Here is a 23,529-nt window from a genome sequence, read left to right on the forward strand (position 1 = left end):
GTTCAAATCCTGATTATGGCAACTTCTTGTTCAGAAAGAATTGTTGGATTCCAACCATATACAGCATATTTGCACTGACCCAACATACAAGATCAGGTTTGTTTGTGTACACATGAATGTGAAGAAGTGATGTATGAACTCTTTACAGAATCTGACAGCTGAGCTATAGAGTACAAAGTACATTTTTTTTGCAGCATCATTTCTTTCCAAATAATCCAGTCAAGTGTTCCACTATCAAAGTAATAAACCACCAGAGAACTGTATAAGAACTCTATTTAGATGAGCACAAACACATTGCAACACTCCTGAAATCTTAAAAAAGGAAACAGATAATCTATATGGATATCTATGCAACTTTATCAAAAAGTGACAGTCAACCCAATATAGCACAACCAACACAAAAAAGAATAAAAGTAAAAAAAGTAAAAATAACAACTTTGCCATACAACGGCAACAGAAATCACCTGAGACTTCTACAACTACATGGAATCAGTGTAGTACAGAAACCAACTAAAGACCTCCAAAATAACTTAAATAAACCAAAAGACTCAGCAGCCCTAGAAGAAAAGAACAGCAGTCATCTGCAACAACCTACAGTGTAAATAAAGACTGCCACAGCCACTATGTAGGGCAAACAAGCAGAAGACTAGCAGAATGCATCCATGAACACCAACTAGAAGTCAGAAGACATGATGAAAACTCTTTAATTCTACAGATTTAGCCAGAGTTTCAACTGGGAAACCATGACCATTGTAGACCAAGCCAAATAAAAAAACAGAGAATTCCTGAAAGTCTGGCACTCTTGACAAACTGCCCATCAACAGACACATAGACATAAACAACATCTACATAGTATGCAAAAGAGAAAATCAAGTCAAAAAGGGAACAAAAAGACCAAAACACCTTCCAATCAGCAATCAAAACCACCCAGATTAACATCGGACCAACAATCAAGAAATAAACAATATCCCAATCAAGGAACTGCCAAACAAGTTAACAATAAATAGCCCAACCAAAGAAACTCCAAGACCACTCCCACCAACATTGACAGGGCAAACCACTAGAATATATATATATATATATATATTGAGAGCAAATCCCATTCCTTACTAGCACTGACAATGATACCTAGTTTTGATAATGAAAGTATCCCTCAATCTGATTTGAATTATGAAGTACTAATATATACAAGTTTCTTCAAAATCTCTCTATGTTTAATTCATTGCTGCATTTCCCCGCAATACATTTTGCAGAGAATATTTTTTCCTCTTTTCTCATGTAACCATTATTTGCCGCTTTTAATTTCCCAATGCCCAACAAAGGAGAATTTGATACAAGTGATACTTAAGAACTGCTCTTTTCTGGACCATAAGCAGTGGAGTGCCCCTGAAATTCTGAAGCATTGGGAATAATTGTTATATCCTAACTGAGAGTTAACGATTATATCATAATTGGACAGTGCAATGTAAATGGTTATTGTTTTAAGGTAGGACTAAGAGACACAGTTAAGAATTTGCTACATAAACACCCAGTGCAGTTCATAGTGCACCAACCTCTAGCAAAGAAAACCTCCAAGCAACCTTTTTATGACACACCCCTCCCCAAATTTCCCTGGAGAAATGAGTTCCTGTTTCTTTTCTTTTGAAAATTCACCTAGATCTTGGTTTCTGCTTCACCCCATTCCACTTGATGTAGCTGCTTTCAGAAAACGAATGTTTGTATAGTGTTTATGGTGCTGGACATGCAGCAGAATGAGGAGATGCAGATCTAATCACCCTTAGGCATGGAAGTAATTCCCCCCCAGCCCTAACTTGTACCAAGCTTTGCAATAAGGTGATTGAAAAATGAAACTTTTTGTCATTTCATGCAATATAAAACAGGTGAATATAAATATAAAATAGGTGGATCCTGCAACCAAACTAAGAACAACATAGAAATCCTTCAAGCTGTCCTTACTTTTAATGCAAATCTAAAGCTTGATTTCTATCTGCTGTTTGACAATCACCTCCTCCTTTGATTCCGGAGCTACTCTGAGCTTTGACTTCAGCCTGAGATTTTGTTCCACATATATCTGACCCACTTGAAGAGGTCCCATGGTCCATAGAGCTTGATATTGCAGAGCGATAGCTTATACTGTCTCAAAATAACAATGAGGCCAGCATAATTTTACATTGAAGAAACAATATATTGATCTGCATGGTTAAACCTGAGGTTTCAATACTTTGGTTTGAAAAAAGCAGTATACCATCATTGATAAAACAAGATTTCCCAATGGCATCTCACAATATCTAAGGTACCCAGAACTTTGACCCTACGAATTGCAACTTGAAATAAAACAAAATAGAAAAAAAAAGCTGGGTCAGAAATAGAAAAGACAGCTTTGCAAATAATAGTTCACCCTAGAGATAGGAGAAAAGTGTTACTATTTAAATTTTTATAAGTATATTTTAAAACATAAAAATGGCATTTTCCTAATTTGAAGCTCTTCTAATTTATGTATTTGGCTACTGTTTAATAACAGTAAGTCCCAGAATTGTCAAAACAGGTTTAGGCAAGGGAAAAAGGTAGGTAAATTCAGAAAAAAAAACTTTCTTCAAACTCTTTTTACACTGTGGCATTCATAATTTATATTTGATATTGTAAGATACAACATTAAAAAAAATGTGTATGACTACAAATCCAAAAGAAATATCTATTCAGAACAGGATATTTACATCTTGGTATTTTTAATGCTTGAAAACTATAAGCTCCACATCTGGAGAACCTTACATACTCGTTTAATGCAACAGGTATACCTGAAATTATAATATTTATGTATAGAAATTCATGGACATAGAATATAATTATAAACTGTTCACTTTCATGAAAACTCTAGTGAGCTAAGCCCAGGAACAATTACACCCAAATGACAAAATTTCCCCCATGACACAGTTTCTAGGTTACAATCCTCACTCCTGCACAACTGAAAAAGTACACTGAGAGTAATCTTTCAAAGCTTTGCTTTGAGACTTTGTAGTAGCCTAAGGGAAATGAAATGCCCTCTAGGGGCAAGAATGATGTGCTTAAGTACATGGTGTGTAACTATAATGAACCTTTAAAAGAAAGTGCAATGATAATACATGAAAAAGTACACAAAGCAGAAAGCAATTAATGTATTGCACTCATATTTAAAAGAAAAATACTTACAGGAACATCAACATATTTTGCAGCTGCTTTTACCTTTAGAAAATGTAAAAGTAGAAAACACACATCACTTGGTATCATTGGCTCATAATGGATTTTTCAAATTGCTTTTCAATAGTTGTTGTACTTACAGTGAATGAAAGTATTGATGAGAAGAAAGTGCCTTCATCATACCTTGATAATTTAGAGAGCACACCTTCTAGCACTGCAACAAACTATATTAAGAAACACAACATAAATATTCATAATGTGTAAAAGGGCTTGAAATTACTTTAAACAGCTGCAGAAGGTCGTGGGGAGGGGAGACCTTTCCTTTATGGCTCACATACTATGCCAGATACAGGGTAATACCTACTGCCAAATCCTTAGTTAAATGTATGGAGAAGTTGATGCTTTCTGAGCTTGATTGCTTGCCTGCAGACATTTCATTACCAACTAGGTAACATTTGCCAGTTCAAATTTCACCAGGCTCAAAGTTGTCTCATTTTCCCATCCTTCCGAGGACCTAGATTGTTATGGGCAATATGCTGACATTGTAAACCGCTTAGAGAGGACTGTAAAGCACTGTAAAGCGGTATATAAGTCTAAGTGTTATTGCTATCATCTGTGTGAGAATGGACTTTGTCCCGTTTACATATAGTAGCTTGCTCTGCCAGTTTTGCTCATGAAAGGTTCTTAATCTCCCAACGCCTGGACAGATTCATCTACAGCAGTGGTAGTCAACCTGGTCCCTATTGCCCACTAGTGGGCGTTCCAGATTTCCTGGTGGGTGGTAAGGGTTTGCTGTAACCCTGCTTTATAAATTTTATAAAGTAAAGTTACTTCCCTACTTTATAAATCGCCGTTACTGTGGAACCGGTGGGCGGTTAGAAACTTTTACTACTAACAGAGATACAAAAGTGGGCGGTAGGTATAAAAAGGTTGAGTACCCTTGATCTACAGTGTCAAGAGGGAAATTGTTAGCATCTTAAAGAAATGTAAAAGTTTGCCCTGTCCAGTCATGTTTGACTCTAGGGGGCGGTGCTGATCTCCATTTCTTAGCCAAGGGAACTGGTATTGTCTAAAGACACTTCCATGCTCATGCATGACTATATGCTGAGGTGCATGATGAAATGCTGTTACCTTCTCATTGAAATGGTACCTATTAATCTACTTGTATCTACATGCTTTCAAACTTCTAGGTTGGCAGAAGCTGGGGCAAGTAATGGGAGGTCACCCTGTCGTGCAGCGCTTGGGTCTCAAACCTGGGCTGTCAGCTTTCCAGCTGATAAGCTCAGTGTCTTTAACCATTGAACCATTCTCCCCTCCTTTTCCTGGTTATCATCTTAGACAAAAATAAATTAAAGAAATGGTAGGGAATGGTAGAGATAAATCATATTTATATTCAAAAAATAAAAGCCAAGCCACAATAAAAAAGCCAAGAAAGAAACAAAAAGACCAGAAAACTCCCTCTCCAGCACTAGGCAAATAATCAAGCAAAAAACAAAATACCTTAATCAAGGAACTACCAACTACACTTAAAATGGGCAAACCCCACACTCCATTGCACTGATAATCTTACTTAGTTGGGTAATAAAATGTCTGTAAGCAAACAGCCAAGCTCCCAGAACACTAAGGACTTTATAATTCAGCTCTGAGCTACATATATTCACTTCTATTGGAAATTTAGTTAGATCTAATTAAATTTAAATAGTATTAAATTAAAGAGTATTAATGGAATTCAATCCATCCAGAAATTACTTTATACACACATACTCATATTATCCAGAATTACAAAAAATGAAGTGTTGGTGATAGACTTATACTCAGAATAAATCTACTGAAATCCATGGAGTGTCAGTCATGGACTTAATTATATTAACCAAAATCCTACAATTTCAATGATATTAAGCACCAGTAAACCTAGATCCAACACAATGCAAATTAAATATGTAAAGAATTTCTTAACTTATTAGGTTAGTTTGATGGGCTTACAAAGCAGACAACAAAATAATTTTGATAACAGAATCCATTGGGAGTTGTACAACCAGAACAAATTTGAATTAATACTATCCATAACTTTCTGCTTTGATTGGTCATTTTCATTAAATGGTGAATATTTATTTATCTCATCCCAGAATCACACAATTGGAATAGATGGCCTTATAAATCTTCAATAAATAAATGTAAAATTACTATTTTACACAATTGGAAAAAGTTCACTACTATAAATGTTGTATAAGTGTTGTAATATTAATCATGCATGTTTTTTTTAAAAAAATACATAGCCCTTTTTATATAACTTCTTTATTTCGTGTTATTGTATAATGTTATATTGCATTGGTTTCAAAGTAGTTAGCTACATTGAATGACTCCTAAACATTAAAAGAAGGAATACATCCATCCATCCATCCATCCATCCATCCATCCATCCATCCATCCATCCATCCATCCATCCATCCATCCATCCATCCATCTATCTATCTATCTATCTATCTATCTATCTATCTATCTATCTCTTCAGTTCAAGATTATCACTGCTGTAGCAAAACCAAAGGAGAAAACACAAAACACCACTCTGGACCTCCTTCCGAGTAACTCTGCTTTTACTGAATCAATGTGAACTACATAGAACAAATGGTCAATTTCAGTGGGAGAATCCTCAAACTCTGTCACGGTTGTGCATGCATTTTTCATATATTGAATTTCATTAATTCTTCCTAGCAAATGTTGAGAGTTATTAGAAACTTTTGGTGGCCCATGTTTTCCATCTTAACGAATAAGATAACCATGCAGTAGTTTTCTCCAATTGGATGTCACCCAATCACTACCATTCCTATCATTCTTTGACATTACACTATCTGGAGATTAGTTCCACTATACTTTAATAGATATGGAAAGAACTGGGCTGTAAAAACAGACAATTTCAGAGCATACAATTGACTCCATATTTTCTGTGGGCTTTGCAACATGCAGGTTGCTATTAATGTTCATTTCAGTGTTCACTATGAAAATGAATCATTATTTATTTATCTATATACTATTCTACATACTACAATGGACCATTGAACACAGCAATGTGTGTGTGTGTGTGTGTGTGTGTGTGTACATGTGTGTGCGTGTGTGCATAATAAAATAAAATCAAATTAGGTTGAAACTAATTAGGAATTGGAAAGTGGAGTTTTTTTAGTAGAATAGTCAAAAGGGAAGAAACAAAAATGTGCTATTCAATATATTTTTTCCAACACTGTATGTTTCTTTATCAAATCTTTTCCAGTTTGTTTTCTGCTTATGAAGAAAAAGTAAGGAAACAAACAAAATTAAGAGAAAAGGACTAATCAGTTCCCCCACTTTATTCACATTATTTATTGATAATTTCTTGATTGGAGTATTGTTTACACCTTGATTGTTGCTCTACTATTAATTTTCGTGTTAAACGCTGCTTCTCTGGGTGTTGTTTGCTGGTGAGGAAATATTTATCCCAAAACCCCAATCAAGGAAACAAGCAAAAAGTAAACAACAGTCTAATGAAAGAACCACCAAGAACACTCCCACCCACACTGAAAGGGCAGCCACAAGTATATGAACTGAGAGTACACACCCCAGTGGTAGGTTCCACCGGTTTAGACCAGTTCAGCCGAACTGGTAGTGGTTTGATGGCTTGGGTCGCTGGAACTGGCAGCGATCCAGGCCTGCCACGCCCCCGAACTGGTTTTCCTGGCAGTGCCCTAGGCGGCGCCATAGGCGGTGCCATCTTGTTTTGGGGTTCTGCACATGCGCAGAACAATTTTAATCAAACCACACATGCTTGCATGTGCGGTGTGCACATGAGCGAACTGGCAGTAGTGCCTGCTGGAACCCACCCCTGACACACAACCTTCTCTTCTAGCACTAATGATTTTATCCTGTTTGGTAATGCAACATCTGCAAGCAAACAACCAAGTTCAGAGAGCACCAAGAACCCACAAACTCTTCATTAAAATAGAACTATTTATACTTCTCTCTTTGAATACAAAATATTAAGAGGAAGCATATTATGCCTTGCTTATTACCTTTTTGTAATAAAAACCATATTTCTAGTCCACTAATCAGAATGTATACTTAGACTCAGAATACAGCGCAACTTCTAAAATTATCAACACAATTATTTTAAACAAGTTATACATAAACCCAAACTAAACAGGTCAACAATTCTGTTGTTCTTATTTTGGAGGTTCTATGTGATACAAACAATAATGAGAACCTTGTCACATCTGCAAATATACAGAAAAGATACTATTTAAAAAAAAAATACTGTTCTCATATTTATATGAAAACATTACTCATTGTCACAGTAAATGCAAAATGTTTATAATAATAGAATGACTAATTTTACAAGTATTTTAAAGAGTAGTTGCTTGACATCTAAATCACATTCCTAGAACATAGGAGTAGCATCTTATAAGTGAGAAGACAGGACAAAATTCCATTTGGCATGTTGTTAATGGCCACTCTAACAGTGTCATAACAGTGTCATATTTCTTGTTCTCTGTCAGGATTTGAAAGTCTCACCTTGCAGCAATCCAAGACCCTAATGGTTTAACAGAGTGATAATAGTGAGCTATATCATCACATCTTCTGCTTTTCTTATATCTTTATTCATTTAATACATATTCTTCCTTATTGTAAATCTTTCTTTTTATATCATCAGAAGGATCATTACGGAAGAAGAAATGAGATGAATAATAAGTAAATGAATGGATAACTAAAGGCACTTTTTAAAATTCATCACACTAATTCTCTGGCCTCCTCTTAGCATGTCAGTCAGTATATAGGCCCTCATCTTTCTCAAGAGTAATTTTTCAAAATGCTAGTTCAAATTGAATTTCTGGAATTGTTTTATTTTTTAAAAAAATAATTTGCTAAATTAAAGTTAGCATTTGACAACACTTATTGTCACTTATTCTTAGAATGATTCTGTTTCATGGTGAAGATGCTTAAAACTGGGGTAAATCTAGAGTCACGTCTGTCCTCAGACATAGAAGCTCTTTGAATGGCTTGTAGTGAACCACTATCTCCGCCTGACCAGTCTTATAACATGGTCAAGAATAACTTGCAAAGAGAGTGCTGGGCATGATGCCCTCGGCCCCTAAAAGGAAACAGGATACAAATCTAAACAATATATCAAAACAAAGCAAAAATGAAGTATTATCATGGTTTTACAGTGAATTGGAAATCTTGGGAAAAGATAATTATATTTTTCTAAGTTCTATTTGACAAAGCAAAGAGTGGTTAACTGATTCCAATTTTATATTATATTCCAACAGAGACCTATCGTCACTCCTTGGTCCTAAAATCTTTTTTGCCTCTTAATGATGAGAAACAAAAGTAGAATGCTATTGAAGCCCCCCTTTAAGATCATATCAAATTGAATGCAAAAATGATTTAAATCATAATACATTGAAAAACTCTTAGAATTAAACAGAAATTTTCTCATATTCTTCCTATGGAAGAGAGAAAATGGTGGAGGCCATTCTTATGCGTTGCACTTTTATTTTGTTTATTTATTGGCATGGCTGTTCATTTGACACACAATTTAGAGGGGCAAACAGTAAGTTTAAAACACTTGTAAAAATCAGCCTAAATTAAAATTCAGCATTCAACCCGCGAGTTCCACTAGCTTCCTGGCCCAGGGCTTGTGTTCACTGACATATGTATGCTGATAAGCTATCTGAAGAGTTTTCCCTCCATAAGCCAGTACTTTGTGTTGTATGGAACCATGAATAAATTTCCTTTTCTGCTTTTTCATAAGGCTTAAGTAAATGGAATTAGCTGTGGTCTTCACTCTTTCACATAAGAGCTCTTTTAAGTTGGCACCTTAACCCTTTCCTTTCCTTTTTCAGGCTATGGAGAGATTCTAGAACTGCACTACAAAAAACAGGTAACTGCACAGCTCTTTTTTCTAATATTTATAATTATTCATATTCAGTGCAATTCATTATTTTCCATTTCAAGAAACTCATTAATTCCATCCATCCATCCATCCATCCATCCATCCATCCATCTCTCAGCAATGTCCATAACAACTGTGATGAGAACAACATCAATTGCAGCTTTTCTGTTATGTTGTCATTTGCCTCCTATCTCTCAGCCCACTGGCACCCATATCATTTGATACGTTCTCAAACTATAGAATTAATTCAAGAGTGTACACTACATAAAAGCAGAAAAACTGAATAGCAATATTTAACAAGAAATATTATGGTGCGGTCAGAACAATCTTGAACTGAATACACTCAAAACTGTAAAATGATAGTAGATTTTAGGAGAAGCCCTCCTATTCCACCACCTCTTACAATACTAGGCAACACAGTATCAACAGTAGAGATCTTCAAGTTTCTATGTTCTATAATATCTCAAGACTTAAAATGGACATCTAACATAAAAAATGTCATCAAAAAAGCATCACAAAGAATGTTCATCCTGAACCAACTGTTCAGACTGCCGAAAGAGCTGCTGATACAGTTCTACAAAGAAATTATTGAGTCTGTCATCTGCACCTCTATAACTGTCTGTTTTGGCACTGCCACCAAACAAGACAGATACAGACTTCAACAGGTAGTTAGAACTGCAGAAAAAACAATTACTACCAGCCTGCCTTCCATTGAGGACCTGTACACTGCGCGAGACAGAAAGTGGGCTGTGAAAATAGCTACAGACCCCTCACATCCTGGATATAAACTCTTTCTACTTCTCCCCTCAAGATGATACTATAGGGCAGGAGTGTTAAACTTGTGTTGTCACGTTGTCGTCATGTGACGTATAGTGACTGTTTTCCCCTTCACTAAACTGGCGATGGGCATGGCCAGCATGTGATGCATCTGGCTGCAAAGTTGCTCAGGCTGCAAGTTTGATATCCCTGCTATAGGACATTACATGCCAAAACAACTACACATAAGGACAGTTTTTCCATCATGCCATCACTCTGCTAAATATCTAATTCCCACAACACAGTCAAACTACCTAGTAAGGCTATATTATTATTATCCTTCTCATCTTTCCTATTACCTCTCTTCTTATCCTCTTATGGTTATAACTGTTGCTTGTATCTTATGATTTATATTCATTCTTTTATTTAGTATCCTAGTATGATTTATGTTGATTGCTTATTTAGTGTCCTATGTGTATCACTAAGTGTTGTACCTTACGATGTCTGATGAATGTATCTTATGATGATTATGATCATGATTTCACACTTGTTGCTTGTAGGTAGACTGAGAGCTTATGCACCAGAGACAAATTCCTTGTGTGTCTAATCACACTTGGCCATAATGAAGTTTATTCTATTCTGTTCTGTTCTATTCTATTCAACTAAATTATGAAAAACAGATTAGCCAATGTCTTTCGAACTTTTTCATAGAAGTACAAATGTGTAAGTAAAAGTAGGCTTCAAAATCTTTTGAAGAAACTGAAAACATACTTTCCTTCTCTGCAAGATGCAGCAAACCAGTATTTCTTGTATCTAATTAAAGCTGATCTTGGAATAGTAAAAACGTAGTCATATTAAATGCTGTTAATTAATTAAGGCACTGTAGCATGAAGAAAATGATATCTGCTTAATAGATATTGCATAAAAAGATTTCTTCAAACTGGGATCCAATTTACACCTATAAGTACCTTGATGACCTCATGGAGTGTTAGTCACTAACCTTATTTTATTTTAAAAACAGGAACATGGAAAATATCAAATATTTTTTCTTTACAAAAAGCAGATATGAATATTTCTCTTCCCCCCTCCCCCAAGTACATTTTTTTTAAAAAAATTAATACATTTACCTTTGAAACAAGAAGTGAAATTGCTTCCTTCATGGTTTCTTCAATCAAGTCATCAATTTTCGAATGATACTGTTGCTGTGGTTCAGAAAACCAAAGTAGCATATTAAATGAGCACAACACTACTTGTCATAAGTCACAAAGGTACAAAAACTGACAGATCAGAGTTATTTAAAATTATTAAAGGAACAAAGCCTTGAAAATGATCCACCTACAAATTACTTTCTTTCATATAATATTCAGAAAATTTTCCAATGTATGCATTTGAGTTAAGTAGCTAATAGGGTTATTATTTAGATGCAGCAAGGCCTTATTCAGGGAAAGGAATGTGAAGGATATGTTTTGTCTTCTATGTAATTAAGGTGGCTATGTATTCCTTCACCCCCAAAGGGCTGATTTAGCTGCAAAAGCAAGATGAGAAGAAGATTTAGTAAATAAACCACTTTCTGTCTGATAACTCTCATTCACATGTTATGTTCTTCAGAAATAAAATGAGTGGCCAATTGTTTGCTCTTCAAAGAACCCTTTTAAGAGTGAAGTGAGCTGCAGGTTATACAATTCCTATACAATCTGCTCTAACGCAGGCAAAAAATAAAAATTAATCAGAAAACCTGAAGGATGGCAATAAATTACTCAACCATAAAATATATAATAGCTAAATCAGTTGCTGCTCTCCATCTTTCTACTGCAGCTTTTTTCTCACTAATGAAAACATTTTCTTTAAGAAACACATTTTAAATCTGAAAGACTTTCACATTCTGTTTTTGATCATAATAAATCAAGCGTCCATCCTGCAGTTTGTGGGAGCAAAGGCTCGTTCTTTTATTCTGAACATATATTCATTCCAAAAAGTAATTCTTCCATCAGAACATTTGTTTGAAAGCAAAGAATGCTCCAGTAGCCCACTTCACAAAAAATGTGTCTTATAAAGACTAACCTTATCTTGATGGTTCAAGGCTACATGAATCAGCAACAGCATAATGCTTTAAATAAAGAACTGCCAGCATCAGTCTAAACATTCACTCAACTTTGTAAGAGTTGTAAGAAATTTAGGGTTCCTGAAGGCAATTTACTCCCTTTTTCAAAGTATTACAGTATATGTACTAACGACTTTTAAGAAAAGTGTGTTAAGCACGATCCCCAGTGCTTGGTTTGCCTAGGCAAATTACTGAAGCTATCAACCTTCCCTAATCCCTGACCTTCAGATGTGCTGGCTCTACAGCTCTGCTAAGCCCAACGTTTCTATTAAGATATGTGATACCAAGGAGTTCCACATACTATAATGTAACCCACAGTTACAACTGTCACTTGGATAATCATGGTCAAGACTTTAATAACAGAAAATGGTGTATTTTCTTCTCCCCTTCTGCAAGGGGAGAGTCATATGTATAATTCCAGAATGGATGGTTTTCTAATTCTTGTTGCTTTTTCATTACAAGAAAGACTGAAGGATTTTGGATATTTAGTGCAGTGGAAATGGTAGTTGCTGGAAGGTGTCCTTACAATGAGTACCAATGCTTGCTGTTCAGAACTTATCCCTCTTTGTCATTTCAATGGTTGCTAAGGAAAAGTAACTAATTGTAAAGTTGATGGTACAATATCATATTCACAGGTTTCAATGGCATTTTTTTTAATAAAGAAGAAATGATAGCTAGGTAGTTTTGCAATTTCATCCTTTCATAAATGCTCCTCAAACACACCCAAAGGTTTTGAAAATGTCAAATTGGAGGGAGGGCATAATATATAAATTGATTTCACCATCATTTTATGGGCACTGATTGAATAAATTAGTGGCATGATCCTATTAGTCCTATTTCCTATTAGTAGGAAAAGTGTGATTGCCTCATTTTTTAGCATTACATGACATTAGCAGTAATAAGACCAGTCTGATTTAAAGATATTGGGAAGTAGAAGCAGTGCTGTGAGGAAGTGCCCATGTATGTTGTAATTATAAATGTAGCCATTACTGTCAGGTTTTGCTGAATAAAGATGTGCAAATCACCTGATTAAGCATTTTTGCTTCTCTCAATCTACCACTTTGCTTGCAAAGTCCTACTGTCGGTTTAATAGGTTCCTTCTTTGAGATTAGACGTTGATTCTTATTAAGTCTAAGAAAAGCTACAACTTGCTTTGCCTGTAGTGACATTGAAGTAGAGTAGATGGCATTATCTGATATCTGTATGCTGCTCTGTGACTATAATAGATATTTGATTTGATTATCTGATATTGGAATATTTTTTGGATTTTAAAAAAAATTACAACAGAATTAATTAAGATGACATGAATTTGATAAAAGATGTAAATGGTCAGATAGATGGTCTATAAAGCAAAAACAAAGTCCTCCCATGGAAACTGGGACACAAATGATAATTGTAGTGTTGTTTGAATAATGAAAGGTTAATAAGAATGAGAAGGTGATAGGTTTGATAGTGGAAGACAGAACACCAATGAAAAGCTGATCTGTTTTGAAAGAGTGTTTTTGTTTTAAAGTTGCAAAGGAGAGCTGATAGCTTTTATTTTCCCATTTACCACATTTATCCAAAAGGAAGACACATTTTTCTCCAACTCCAAATAGATACTTGCTTAATTGGGAAGGGTGTTTGTGTGTCATTTTATATTCCGTAGAGAGCACATAGAGAGAAGACCTTTTAGAAAACAACCAAATGGGTGAAGAAATAAAAATACTGCAGACATTCTTGCTGAAAAGTATAGATCAGCTTGAACCTTGATACTATAAATAAATAATTTTAGGATTAGGAAGAATCCTTTAGAATGCAATGTGTGATAGGTTTTGAGAAGTCCAACTAATACAGTGATTAGGCTTTTGTTCTTTAATATTCATATGAAAATATATGTGACTTTCCACCAAAATTTATTTTACTCAATCAACAATTGAGAAAATGGTTCCCTGGAAATACATAGACTAGGCCTGAATTCATTTTGTTTAGTGATATATAATCAGAAATTATAAATTCTATCTAAAGTAAATAAAGACAGAAACACGCTGGAAAACAAACAAACAAACAAAAAAAGTAAAGCAATGAACTTACCCATTGATTTGCAAACTGGTTGATGCCCCGAAAGCCCCCCCAAAAAGAAGAAAATGGAGAAACAAAATTGTGAAAATAATTATAAAATAATATAGGAAACAGCAATCTTAACAGACTTAATGAAAAGCTTGTTTAAATAAAGACAAAATACAACAGAGATGGCTACAAAGATAAATGCACATAAATAGCACAATTTGCTGCAAAGTAAAAGAGTATGGTACTGTAGCATTGTGAAAGATCTGTACTTTGATTGATTTGTTGATTACCAATGCTTCTCGGAGGAAGCAAGTTCTGGAATTTCCATCTCTATAGAAGCATTTGTCCCTTTTGTGGCCTCTCTGGTATTTTGTGGGGACTGGTTTAAAGACAGACTCCTCTATTTGCAGCTATCATTTTCTTGTAGCTCATGACTAATATGTACATCTGTAGCCGAGGTGGTGCAGTGGTTAGAGTGCAGTACTGCAGGCTACTTCTGCTGACTGTTAGCTGCAGTTCGGCAGTTCAAATCTCATTAGGCTCCAAGTTGACTCAGCCTTCCATCCTTCTGAGGTGGGTAAAATGAGGACCCAGATTATTGGGGGCCATAGGCTGACTCTGTAAATCATTTAGAGAGGGCTGTAAAAGCACTATGAAATGGTATATGTGTAACTGCTATTGCTATTCAATTTAGTTCTAATTTTTAAATTAATTATTTTTCTTAAAAAGGAAGAAATACTCTCTCTTCCCAGATTTTTATGCCCAAACTTATACCAACCAATAGAACACACCCCTTTTTCTGATGTTTTCAGTTTTCTCACTGACATTGATGACCCTAACTGGAAACAATAGTGCTATTTTTTAAAAAGCTATTGAAAAAGGGCAATACAATTGGTTTTGGTAGTGGGGATGATGGAAACTTGTAGCTTAACATAGCAAAAACACTGAGAAGTGATTTTTCCCCTCCCCAAAAAACCTGGAAGTCAAATACAATGCAGGAGAGTTGTCAAATACATCTCAAACTATGAAACATGCATATTCACCATATGTTAACTATAAAAAAAAGAGGGTCTGTAATTTTTAGAAATGTAATACTTCAAACATCAAATATTTATAGGACTTAATTTACTCAAAAGGAAGATGATCCCGAATTTAAGACAACCACCCACAAATTAAGAATATTCAGAAAAAAAAATACTAATGAAAAAACCTCAAGTGGAAACACCCAGGTTGCCAACATAGTATCATCAATTCTATCTGAAACCAACTCTAAAGTCTCACCCCTCCTCTCTTCTCAGGAGTCAATCAGAAGACATGATCCTAGAACTAAGGAAAAATTTCGTGATAGAACAATTAATAGGTGGGACAACTTGCCTCCAGAGGCTGTAGGTACTCTAACACTAGAAGTTCTTTAGAAGACATTGAACAACTATTTGTCTGAAAGGGTATATAGGGCATTGGACTAGAAGACCTCCAAGGTCCATTTCAACTCTGTTATTCTGTTATTCATACTAAGTAAGTAAGTAAAATAGAATAGAACAGAATGAAAACTTTATTGTCACTTTAAATGTATACTAATCAGTATACATTACAATGAAATTTCATGGCATTCAGATCTCAAAAGATAACCATTATGCATATACCCACATACATACATATATGATACAGTCTAGTTTGAATATATACGTATATGTAATGTGTGCGCGACACACACACACACACAGCACACCTGAGGGCAGGACAAGAAGCAATGGACAGAAACTAATTAAGGAGAAAAACAACCTAGAATTAAGAAGAAATTTCCTGACAGTTAGAACAATTAATCAGTGGAACAACTTGCTCCAGAAGTTGTGAATGCCCCAACACTGAAGGTTTTAAAGAAGAGATTGGACAACCATTTGTCCGAAATGGTATAGGGTTTCCTGCCAAAGCAGGGGGTTGGACTAGAAGACCTCCAAGGTCTATTCTATTCTATTGTATTCTATTCTATTGTATTCTATTCTATTGTATTCTATTCTATTGTATTCTATTCTATTCCCATGGTAAAAAAAGAATCCTGCAAGTTTACAAGACAAATTGCATAAGGAATAAAATAAGTGAGGAAGGAAGGAAGGGAGGGAGGGAGGGAGGAAACTACCCATCTTCTCTATCAATCTATCTAATCATAGCTATTAATTTCATATAAAGTTCATTTATTATTTAATGCCCATATACATAGAAAACTCTTCTCTCTCTTTCACACAAACCACTCTTATATCTGAAATACCAAATAAACAGGCACAAAATTCATATAGCAAAAACAGAGTTGACCGGAAGTTCTCCAGCTGGACAGACAAGGGGTGTGTGTGCTCTGAAGAGTCTCACATGAATTCCGTCTGACAAACCAATTCCGAAATCCTTTTTGGATCAGAACCCCCTTGGGGGTGGGTGAAGAAGGGGCAGTATCTTATCAGACCCAGAGGGAGTGCAACAGATCCCTTGTAGGTGGGAGATTTGCTCTCTGAATCGGAGTCAGGGCGGCAGCATGGCAACATGGCTGCACAAGAAGCTGGCTTATAGCCAAAGCAACTGAACAGGAGCATGCAGGATGAGATGAAAGCCTGGTAGAAACTTGGAAAAGGCAAAGAACCTTGAGAGAATAAATAATATTAATGGACATATTTGGATTTTAGCAAAAAGAAAGAAAGAAAAGGGAAAAATGGAGGGTTGAGCCACTAGCCCAAAAAGAGCCATTTGCTTGAAACGTGTGTGGACAGAAATCTGGACAGAAAAGGAGAAAGTAGAAAAGTGACAAACCTACTCAAATATAAACTCTAAATTTGGTTTTGGATTTGAAAAGATTGTGTTCTTAAAAGAGACTAGGAGGTTGAAATGAAAATCAAAACATACCGAGGAGATTTGTTCTGTTCGAATTTCTTCTAACTAACATATCTCAAGCAACTTCAATTAATGAGAGGTGAAATGTAACAAGGGAAAAAAATCAAGAAAAAAGCACTATTTTCTCACTGATAACCTAATTTTGCCTCTGGCATGCGAAACTCTGCCATAAATCAGAACTTGGAAAAGCAGGAGGTGAAGAGAAACATACCAGAATTTGGCTGTATGCAAGTTTGTTCCAATTAATATATTTTGAGGAACTATAACCAACGAGAGGTGGAAAGCAACAAGGAAAAAATAATAAAATCAAGAACTGGGAAAATACAAAGTTTTTTTCTCTCTGCAAAAGATCAAGATGGCTCCCGCCTTTCTTCCTCTCCACATCAGCTGAACTAGCTTAATTTAAGGTGGACCAGAACTCTGAAATAAGAACTGTATAACTAACTGTAACTTATGGAAAGGTGGGAAATTGAAGTACTACATGAAATTATAAAAAAATATGCATAAATCATTAAAATTAAGTCTAAATAGAATTTTGAACTCAAAGAAGCAGGAACTGAAGGAAGAAGTGAAGGAAGAATGGAGGAGGGATAATGAAGTGATAGAAATGAGGGAAAATAAAAAGCAGATAAAAAACTTCATTGGGTTTGACAGTGGCATAGAGAAAATTGAAAAGGGGGGATGTGTCCCAACAAAAGGAAATAAAAAGCAGACAAAAGATTTTACTGAGGTTGACATTGGCATGGGGAAAACCATAGAGGGGGATTATGTCCAAACAAAGGGAAATATAAAAGATTTCACTGGGTTTGACAGTGGCTTGGGGAAAATTGAAGAGGGTGGACATGTCAAAACAAAGAAAAGGGGGAAGACAGGAATAGAGAAGTGGGACAAAAAACTTACTAGGAAAAAACCAGATAATAAGAAATTGTTATATGGGGAAATATAAAGCTGAGATATGTGGTTTACTCCCATACATGATAATAAAATTGAGTTGCTAACTGATTGAATATGATAATGGAAAGATAATTAAATAAAGGTTAAAATATATGGAATATGGACAAATTTGAAACTGTTATGGGGAGAATATAAAGCAGAGGTATGTGATTTACTTTTATACATGATAATTAAACTGAGTTGCTAATTGATTGAATATAATAATGGATGGACAATTAAGTATGGGTTAAAATATATGAAACATGGGTACATATAGAACTCCTAAGATGATGAACAAAGTGAGATGTGTACCCCTTGTTATTCTGTATAGTAGATCAAGGGAATTGTAATGAACATTGAACAATAAGGATTGTTATTTAAATACAATTAAGGGTAACTTAAGCCAAGATATGGAAAAATGGAGTGGGAACATGAAATATACTTACAATCAGAAATTATTGCGATTACAAAAATAGAATTACAAATTTGGGACGTGTAAGGATGCATAAATTATATAAATATAATGAGAATAGCTTGGAATTGTAACCAGGCTTACATCTCGCTCAAAAAGAGGCTGTGTGTGTGTTAAAAATACAATTACTATATATGTATACTTCTTTTTTTCTCCTTTAATAAAGAAAGAGAAAGATATATGTTAAAATTAAATATGCATATTGAAAAGGAACTATAAATACCATCAACATAAAATGGAGCTCACTCAGAGGTTGAAATACACCAAATAAATGAAATGAAGAGTGTGAAGTAGAGGAGAGAGGTAAGGGAAGAAGAGAGGGATAGGAGAGAGGGTGGGGGGGGGAGAGGAGGGGAGAAAGAAGAAGTGAAGCGGTTGAAGTGATGTTTCAGTGCCTGGAGGCTGTCCGGGTCTGGATGGGTGTGAACAAGCTTGCACTCAATCCCGACAAGACCGAGTGGCTAGTGTTATTCCCTCCCAAAGATTGGCCTTGTATTCCATCTCTCAGGCTGGGGGGTGAAATTATACACCCCTCAGACAGGGTTCGCAATTTGGGAGTCCTCCTGGACCCACAGCTGACTTTAGAACATCATGTGTCGGCTGTGACCAGGGGGACATTTGCCCAGGTTCGCCTGGTGCACCAATTGCGTCCCTACCTGAACTGGGAGGCCCTCAGAACAGTCACTCACGCCCTTGTGACCTCAAGACTGGACTACTGTAACACGCTCTACATGGGGCTGCCCTTGAAGAGCATTTGGAGACTTCAGCTTGTCCAGAATGCAGCCGCGCGAGCGATTGTGGGTGCACCTCGGTACACCCACGTTACACCTATCCTCCGCGAGCTGCACTGGCTGCCTGTTGGGCTCCAGACGCGCTTCAAGGTGCTAGTTGTTACTTTTAAAGCCCTACATGGTATTGGACCTGGGTACTTGAGAGACCGCCTCCTGCCAATTACCTCCCTACGACCAATTAGATCCCACAGATTAGGCCTCCTCCAAATACCATCTGCTAGCCAATGTCGACTGTCGACCCCTTGGGAGAGGGCCTTCTCTGTAGCTGCTCCGGCCCTCTGGAACAATCTCCCTGTGGCGATCCGGACCCTCACCACCCTTCAGGCTTTCCGCAAAGCCATTAAGACCTGGCTGTTCCGGCAGGCCTGGGGCTGATGAGTTCCCAGCCCCACTTGAATTGTTGCGACTGTTGCTTTGTTTTTAACTTGTTTGGCTTTTTGTTTTGTTGTTTGTATTCCCCTCCACCTTTGTTTGTTAGCCGCCCTGAGTCCCTCGGGAATAGGGCGGCATATAAATGGAATAAACATTTCCAAACATTTCCAAACAAGTGGAAAGGGGAGAGAGGAAGGGGAAGTAGAGAAGAGAAGGACGACAGAGGGAAGAAAGGAGGTAGGGAAGAGGAGGAGAGAGGGAGAAGAAAGTGATGAATAAGGTACAAATATGGTGTATAGAGATCAGAAGAACCAATAATTGTATTTGAGAGTTGATGGTAAGACGAATTGATGTAAACAGTTAATCATATAATACGATGTTGGTTATGTAATAGTATACATGTGGCTATGTGTTATGAAAATGAAAAAATAAAAATAATATACACATACACATACACATACACATACACATACACACACACACACACATTCATATATATATATATATATATATATATATATATATATATATATATATATATATATATATATATATATATATATATATCTCCCCGGTATGCCCGAAAGTAAGGGTATGGCTAGCTGATGAGAGCTAAATAGCTTGAAATAGATCTATACTAGTCTCCCTTTATTTATTTATCAGCACAAATATAACATATACATATATACATATATACATATATACATATATACATATATACATATATACATATATACATATATACATATATACATATATACATATATACATATATACATATATACATATATACATATATACATATATACATATATACATATATACATATATAAATATATACATATATAAATATATACATATATACATATATACATATACACATACACACACACACACCAAAAACAGAAAAAATTAAAGGAATTAAATACAATGGTGGGAAAAGAGGAACAATAATTGCATATGAAAGAGAAAGGAAAGCAAAATTTGGGATGGAAAAAGCAGAAGAGAAGATGGGAAAGGAGAGAAGGGAGTGATAGAGAAGCCCCATTTCAATGTTAGAAAAAGGACTGAATTCAGCAAACAGTTATTCTGAGTATTGGCTACTTTCAGCAGCTATATCTATACTGCAGTGTTGGGTTTCAAATCCTGTTCCAACCGGTATGATTGGAACGGGCCCAGCAGTGTCCTACTGGACGCGCATAATGTGTGGGCATAACACACAACACACATAACACACAATAACATGGGCAGCACACGCATTCGCTTTCGCACTCCTGCGACGTCCTGTGATGTGTGATGCTCTGCGATGCTCTGCAGAGCATCGTGCAGGTGCTGTATGTGCCATGCACATGCACGTAAGCGCAGAAGCCTTAAAACATGGTAAGGAGCTCGGGCGGGCAGGTAGGCCTTCCTGAGGACCATACCAGAACGGTATCTGGTGCTCCGGGCTAGCTTTGGTATGCCTGTACCGGGGCGTACCGCCTGCAACCCACCACTGCTATACTGTCTCTACATCTTATGCTTAGTGTTTTTTGTTTTCAAGAGCTTTTTCTATTCTGTAAGCTCTACCTGACCCAGATAATTATTTGGAAAAAAAATTCATCTTCCTCTGGGGTAAATAGGGTGCCTTTTTGAACTAGTTACCAGTAGAAGAACTAACATCACCAAATCCAACTCTAAATCAGGAAATAATGGAATATGATATTTTTGAACATCTGGGCTTTTTAAAAAAATGGTTACCAATTATCCTTGCATTTCTGAAAATCATGACATGCAACAATATTTATTGTTTTAAGCAGCACCACATTTCCAAATTACTGTTTGTATTTTGTGAAAAAAGAATGACCATATGATTTATGGAAAAAATGAAGTTTACAGTGTATGTGAATATGTATATATGGGGGGCATTGTGTGTGTGTGTATATTACACACAAATAAACAAATGCATAAAAGTTTAGCATAAAATTACCCTCAAACCTTTTGCACCTTTATTTAGATTTGTCATCATGAATATTCCTGCTGGAATTCTCTTACCTCCTGCCCACCGTTCAGAATACAAAGTTTAGCAGTTTGCTTCTTGGCATCAACTAGCACGTTGAACATTGTGCATACAGAAGAAGGAATACGCAAATCTGTTGATTTGTTTGTCTTCTGCACTTTGAGTTCAAAAGCAGTTCTTGTTCTATTAATGGAAACATGGGATTTACAGAGATAGAAAGATTGGTCATATTTTAAATAACTTAAAATGAAAAGGGGAATTCGGTGAAAACTTGTGAAAGGCAAATATGAAATGTTTAGATGCATGTTACATTAACTAATGGGATTATCCTATTTATAAGTACTAAAGTATGAGAGTCCTCTCAAGGTTAGATACTGATTTAACAAAATAGCTGCCTGACAAAGCATAGTCCAGATAAAGCACAGAAGGTTGAATATTTTCTGCACAAATTTCAAATTGACAAAAGCTGATCATAGACTGCCATTATAATATATTCAAGGATTCCTGACAATTAAAAATGTTAAAGAGTTTCAGAACATGTGGCACATTTTAAATGAGCAGGGGAATAGATGGAAAAAGCATAATAATTGTTTCTTTACAAAAATAACTCCCACAGAGATATAATTCAAAAATAACTGGCTTGGTGAAGCCAATAATAGATTATGGAAGAATGATTATCACCTGAAACAATTAAAGATCAGTGGACATATTATATAGTTTCCTCTGCTTGATAAATCTATTATCATAACCGTACCAGAAAACTTTGTGTTTATGGCAGCATGGTGAAATATGGCTAGTTTGACCAGTGCATATGTACTGCTACTATGCTTTCAGTAGATATTTAGAGCAATCATTTAGAGCAATGTGGAGACCTTGTGCATGACTTCAATAATATATACAGTTTTATTATGAAATGTTTTTACTTCTGCCAATTCATTCAATCACTTGTTCAGCTCTAGCTTGTTTTAATAACCTGAAAAACAAGTTCTTCAAGAGCTTGAAAATGGAAAGCAGTGTTGAATACCTTTTCTAACAATCTTCATTTTCTTCACCTCTGGTGATGAAGAAAGCAATAATGTTGATTGCTTGAGCTGGAAACTGTAACTAAATAGATCTTTTGCTGTATGCTTTTGCTCCCCAGTTGTATGTCATAGGGATTAGAAGATCAAATTGGGTTCATATGACCATTTGGTCAGAAAACTCACCATATGCCTTGGAGCTAGTCACATAAAGCCTACTTCTGTGTAAGGGCCAGGGTTTGAAGGCCAATTTGAGCATTTCTTGCTGGTCATTCCAAGTACCATGAATATATTGGGCAGTAACTCCATAATATGCGGAGTTGTCACTTGGCATTGTGGGATACAGAGGAAAGTTTTGTGCAGAAAGGTTGCTTCAATGTATTGGTTTACCAATTTAAGCAATCCAAAGTAATCCATGAAACTGAAGTACATATATGGAAATAGAATATTAGCATCTGATAATGCTAATGATGGTTAAGGAACTAGAATGGACATTGTGATACTGTGAGTTTTAATCCCCTTGCCCTCCAATACATAAACCAAGGCAATCCATATTCATTTCTAAATGTTAGCCCTAAAAGATTTGTCATCATGTAATGATATGTGGAAATGACCTCAGGAGACAAGAGAAAGAGCCACGGACTACAGACAATTATTATGTAAAAATATCTCAGTTCATAAGAGGGGAGGAGAGCGTTTCAGAAGGGACCCTCCCTAGTTTTCTAGTGAATAAAAGGTAAGGAGGAAAGAAATACTTTCAGACTTACAAGATCATGCTAATAATGTAATCTTCCAATAAAGATAAGAGTTAGTATTCATAGGTGTGATTATCTGCCTACCTTAAAGGGTTAATATTAATTTCACTGATGGGTACCAGCCTGAAACCTGTGGCATAGCTGAGAGTCCATTGGAGCTCTGAATCTACTGCTGTCCATTCTTGCTTTCAATTAATTTGTCTCCTTTGCATGTGAAGTGAACACAGCAAAGTAAATAGAGCAGCCACTTTTTTTTTTACCCTGTGCTCTTATATAGGTCAGGCTTATCAAGAAGTGATGAAGAAGTATGC

At 35.9% G+C, this 23,529-nt stretch overlaps 1 protein-coding gene across 9 annotated transcripts in view; it reads right to left on the bottom strand.

The window, feature by feature from the left end:
• Positions 1-23,529, bottom strand: part of CADPS2 (calcium dependent secretion activator 2) — a 387,307-nt gene that overhangs the window by 40,607 nt on the left and 323,171 nt on the right. For 5 of the 9 annotated variants that reach the window (XM_032220716.1, XM_032220709.1, XM_032220708.1 and 2 more), the window contains 5 exons: positions 21,480-21,627; positions 14,025-14,039; positions 10,978-11,052; positions 3,315-3,398; positions 3,187-3,219 (listed from right to left, as the gene is read on the bottom strand). In XM_032220716.1, coding sequence (XP_032076607.1) covers positions 3,187-3,219; positions 3,315-3,398; positions 10,978-11,052; positions 14,025-14,039; positions 21,480-21,627 — 355 coding nt within the window. The remainder of the gene's footprint in view (positions 1-3,186; positions 3,220-3,314; positions 3,399-10,977; positions 11,053-14,024; positions 14,040-21,479; positions 21,628-23,529) is intronic. The other 4 variants (XM_032220712.1, XM_032220710.1, XM_032220713.1 and 1 more) reach the window with 3 other exon arrangements.

Source organism: Thamnophis elegans, chromosome 7, assembly GCF_009769535.1.
Source record: "Thamnophis elegans isolate rThaEle1 chromosome 7, rThaEle1.pri, whole genome shotgun sequence".
NCBI classification, from domain to species: Eukaryota; Metazoa; Chordata; class Lepidosauria; order Squamata; family Colubridae; genus Thamnophis; species Thamnophis elegans.